The sequence below is a fragment of the Merops nubicus genome, unplaced genomic scaffold, assembly GCF_000691845.1.
Source record: "Merops nubicus isolate BGI_N331 unplaced genomic scaffold, ASM69184v1 scaffold24456, whole genome shotgun sequence".
NCBI lineage: Eukaryota > Metazoa > Chordata > Aves > Coraciiformes > Meropidae > Merops > Merops nubicus.
Genome location: NW_008617322.1, coordinates 5,522 through 10,857, shown reverse-complemented (window position 1 = coordinate 10,857; position 5,336 = coordinate 5,522). Strand labels below are relative to the sequence as shown.

General features: G+C 37.2%; 1 protein-coding gene across 1 annotated transcript in view; it reads right to left on the bottom strand.

The window, feature by feature from the left end:
* Positions 1–724: 724 nt before the first annotated feature.
* The window catches only part of LOC103775644 (ras-specific guanine nucleotide-releasing factor 2-like), a gene marked incomplete at its 5' end in the record, with an annotated part of 7,601 nt that continues 2,989 nt past the window's right edge, over positions 725–5,336 (bottom strand). Inside the window, 4 exons of the mRNA XM_008943113.1 lie at positions 725–817; positions 1,348–1,416; positions 2,175–2,292; positions 4,111–4,190. Of these exons, the coding sequence (XP_008941361.1) occupies positions 725–817; positions 1,348–1,416; positions 2,175–2,292; positions 4,111–4,190 (360 nt within the window). The remainder of the gene's footprint in view (positions 818–1,347; positions 1,417–2,174; positions 2,293–4,110; positions 4,191–5,336) is intronic.

Sequence of the window (5,336 nt, the reverse complement as noted above, 5' to 3'; positions counted from 1 at the left end):
CAGCTACTCAACTAGTTCATTTGCTTCCCATGCTGTAAATACTCTCACTGTGTATTAATGAAAAAATATTTATCATTCATTTCTAGATAAAATCAGTCACCTTAGAAAAGGCTAACAAGACATTTAAAGATAATTTATAAAGGGTAACATTAAATGTATAGCAAGTATTTTAAACAACTGCAGATCTGATGCTACCCTAATGTCACTCTGAGACAGCAGATGACTGTTCAGATCCTGTGTTTTTTTCAGTGAAGTTGACACAACATGAGGACACTGCTACCACCACTGCCTCAGTGAACACATAGTTAGCCATCAACCCAGACCACATCACAGACATCTCATTTTGGTCATTTATCTTAATATACCTGAGTATATTACCACCATTTAAATCTGTCCCCTTAATTTGACACATAGGATGGCTACAATGAGTACCTGTTCACAGGAAGGTCTCCTATTGTCCATTAAATGCATAGTCCCTACTGCAAAACATTATCTTTGCAAAGGAGCAATCACTTTAATCCAGGTAGGAAGCATCTTTTCCTTCCACTTCCAATGCCAATGTTTGTTGCCTGAGAGGGAAATGCTGTGAGGCTCTGTATCTCTTACTGGAAAAGAGAGCTTGCATTCTTCTCAGTTATTTCCCTTGCTGTCTTTAGGACTTGGCATGCATGATTTTGTTCATTGTACTAAAGCTTTCTGTAGACTCTGAGGCAAAGCTGGCTCTTCAAGCAGGGAGTCTGGGTTCAATCTTTAGGGAAAGTTCATACAAGGTATCTTCGTCTATGATGAGTGTCTTGTCAAGTAAATAGTGAGTGACCTGGGATGGAGAAAAAGATGAACAGACAATGTTACTTCCACAAAAATTTCTCTGCTTTTCTTTTTCCCATCAGTCCATTTTGGATCCTGAGAGCCCCTCACATTTTTTTTCTTGAGAAACACAGTAGCTCATCCGAATGGTATAAAACTGCACCAGCAACGGTCTAGGAATTGAATACAGCCTCTTAGGAATGAGCAAATCCTTGGTCACATTGCCTAAACCCATGCTGCTCTTCTGGAGTCTGAGACGAAATCTTCTCTGGAGGCACAAACTGGCTTTAGGTAAATTTTCATTGCTTTCCTAAGGGACTGGGGGAAAAGAATTGTGGGATGCACACAGCATCATCAGATCTGTCCCCTAATCCTGTCCCCTAATCCTGTCCCCTAATCCTGGGATTCCCTGGGGAATTACACTTCCAACTGGGCAGATGAACACATTCCCTTAGATAAAAAATTCTAGGCATCTTACAAGAAATTGCTACCACAGCTTTGGTTTCATTAGTAGGTAACAGTGCCTGTGAAGAGCCTTACCTTCTGCTGATGCTCTATGCGGTAGGAGGTCTGCTGGAACTGGCGTATTTCCCTGATAATATGTGAGATCTTTCAAAAAAATACATGTATGTTAGTACAACTGCAATTTGGCTTCAGCTAAGGCACACCAGGCAAGAATTCTGCACCAAATTATGTAATTTATCCTGGGAGGAGGGAAGGGAAGATCAGAGACCATCTACCAATGGCGTCCAACAACCTCACATTTCTAAATTAACTGTTTATTGTTCAGTCAGCCTCAAGGGAACCACCTTGACTCTCCTCTCCATATACTGGTAACCTCTTTCTTCTTTGTCTCAAGTGACTGCTGCAGTATGTAGCCGTAAGTGGAACATTAAGCTGAGATTAGAAATTTCCATGCTTCCCTCTGAGGAGCTGTTACAAAACAACATTACATGGTAGTTGGAGACAAATCAACTTTAAAATGCTTTTGTAGGTAGACCCTAGCACACTTGAGAAGAAGACTGTGATTACTGCTTCCCAGTGAAACATTACATTCCTTTAATTTTGGTTATTTCAAAAAGCCTGCTGTTGCTCCTTCATGAGCTTTGGAGAGCTGCTTTCTCTGTCTGTCATTTCGCAGAGAATAAATTGGGAGGCAAATTCACCCTGCAGAAATACTCAGTTTACCAGAAGGTGGTGATAGAAGACTTGGTCAAGTAATTGATTTCCAATAGCTATCTATCTTGCATGATGCTGATACACATGTAAGTCTTAGAAGTTAAATTCAAACGAGTTATAATTAAATCAATAATTAACTCACATAATTAAACACCTGTTGGGAAGGCATATAGGGAATTGAAAATTACCATTCTCATTTTGGAAAAATTGACAAGGCCTTCTTCTGTGAAGTTTGGTGTTCCTTCTTCAATAAATGCCAGGTCTGTCAGGTACATCCCAAGGTAGGGAACAGCAGGTGGGTTACAACTGTGAAACAAGAAATCAGCATATTTCCCTGAACTTAAATTTGCAAAGTAAATTTTTTTACAACTCTCACAAACTCTTTGTTGCTTAATGTACTTATAAACAGTGGGCTATATTCATTTCTTAGACAAACACCTTCTATGACTTCACTTGAGTTGTATTTGATCTGCCCAAGACAAAGTGAATCTTTTCTGTCCAATATCCAGTATTAATGGTAGATAACCTTTAACCTTTTAAAAGGTAGAAGGGTAACGTGATGGAGCGCAGGGAAGGACTGCTTAACTATGAAATCAGAGAACATCTCCAAGCATAATTCAATCCTGGCTGGCAATCTCAGAAACAGATCCTACACACAAGCTAAAAATGCACCTAGACACGCTTCTGAGTGCTTCATGTTCTGCAGTCATAGAAGCATCCTACTATAGCATGGGTGCATGGATACATGTGTGTGTGAGCTGGTGGGGATAGATATACATCAATATATATATATGTATGTACATACTTATACATACACACACGTATGTATATATACAGCATTCTGTCAAAGTCTGTTCAGGCCTTCTCAACAATGAATGTAAAGGTGATTTGGCAAACTGGGAACAGAGACCCTAAAGAACCTAAATTTTCTTTTATTGGAGGGATATGGGATAATGATTGTCGCTTCCCTTATGCAGTTAATGACTGCTCCACACTCATTAATTCTTGCTTCAGCAGAAATAATAGCAAACCTGGTTTTCTGAAGCTCTGGCATAAGAATAATGCAGGGTGATGGCTGTACTGTTAACTCAGGGAAACTGCTGACAATGCTAAGCAATGTGCTTCAATATTTTATATACTATGAGGATAATTTTTGTACACAGGCAAGCAATACATTAACTGAAAGGTGTATAAAAGTACCTGTTCTTGTATTGCACGTAAAAACATTTTTAAAAATGTTATCAGCTCCTCAACAATATTTTCAAGTAAAAATTGACTACTTTGAACTATATATATTTTTGAAACATTCCAGTAATTATCTTACAAGTTTAGTTCTTTGCTTCTCTCAAGACTATTTAAAGTGGTTGCACTACTCAGTCCTGGAAAGCCAACTTCTAATTACAGACCTTGCAAAAACACGGGTTTTGTACACTTGCAGCTGGAGTTGTAGAACCCTGGCTACAGGATATTTTGGATACCAAAACTGCATAAGGTCAAACATGATCTGGCAAATCAATTAAAGAAAAAAATATTCAAAGACCATTGTACAAATAAATGGGCTGTTGTCCAGGCTGGCAGACTACTGGGAGCTGGGAGGGTATAGGAGAGGAAATGTCACTGTGCATTTGTCCTGTTCTTGTGTTCCTCTCACCAGCTACTGGCCATTGTCAGAAACAAGATAATGGGGTGAATGGATTTCTGATCTGACTCAGGCTCAGTCCTATGTCCTAAACTACTGATCTGAAACAAGCATTCTTTGGAACCCTGTTTTTGTATAAGTACATTTCTTTATAAACCTGGATTTACACTTAATGAAAAAGTTTATCAGTGTAAGTAAAACCCCAATAGGGAACATTCACATAGAATAATAGTTTGTAATAATAACAATTAGTTTCAGCAATTCTCTGGAAATATTATATTTACCTATCAAGGATTCTAAATCACAGGACACTCAGCAAAACAATAATGCCAAATAGACTAAAACTAGAATTTCAAAGGTTATTAGGTAAAAATATTATCCAATATTATATTAATTAATAAAGCTTAATCAAATCCAATGAATCTTTAACATGTACAATCCACTGCCTGTAACAAAACACATTTGTATGTTGTAGGGAAGCATACTTTTTGAGTGTTTCTCTAAGGTTTTTAAATCTTCCTTCAGATGATACAGTCTTCTGAAGCTTGTCCATGAGAGCTTTTGTCTAGAAAGAAAATGCATTACATGTATCATTGTTATTGCACATAAATGGGTGGGATTAGATATCAAAAAAGGTGTATACTTAGCATCTTTCCCCTGTTTTCAAAAGTAATAACATAGGCACAAGGAATTCAGCTTTATTGTATTTCCTAGTGTATTTCTGAAAATGGAGATTAGTCAGCATTAAAGATTTTCCTTTGAGTGATACATAGAACCTGTATCTATGCTAATATTATTAGCCTGCAAAGTCAGGAAAAATTTCATTAGATTAATGCTCAGCAATTCAGTTTACTGTGTATACAAGAATATTAGGGACTTGATCATCTATGTCGCTGAGGATTCTCAGCTGCATTTACTGAAATTACTGACAGTAAAGGATGTTCAATCTCTTGCAGCTTGCAGTAAGTTGGTTTTGTCTCCAAGGTTCTGATAAAAGCTGAATATGTATTTGAAAATGTATTACTGTCTTACACAAAATACTTTCAGTGGGTATCATCAGAGCCTGGTTACTTTGTAAGTGAAGTAAATTTGCTTTTCAGCCTGTTTATTGTATAGACCTACGACAGTATAGAGAATTGTGAGAAATTTGTCATTTTTGACACAGAATTTCCAATTAAGAGAAAGCTGTAGGCAGAAACACTTTCTTTTTCATCTAAATAGCAGACTGATGAAACACTCAGATTACATTTCCAATAAGTACTGAAGAACTGCCAAACATTAATCTATTGGTTGTTTCTTTCTTTGTTTGTTTGTTTTTAATACAGAAGTTCAAAAATCAAACAAATTCTAAACATAAAACTTCTTGGTTTTAACTCTTACATAATAGTTTGTACTGAAAGGATTTTTAACATATTTTAAAACAAAAGATTATGACACCAGCTGTAGAACAGCTGAGAAAAAGCTTACTGGAGAAGGCAGTACAGTCAGAATGTATTTTAGGTGGATTTTATTTCTTAGGCTGCTTTACTGCTTTGCTAAAGCTGCAGCAACACACAGTGGAAGAACTGCAACGATAAAACCCTACGTCTCACGTGTCAATTAGGCAGATCTAAAATGGGCAACCTGTTTAACCTTTAACCTAAATTCAACCTTCCAATTACCTGGAGTAAACTCTGTATCCACGTACTGCCTAACTTACATGTGATTCACT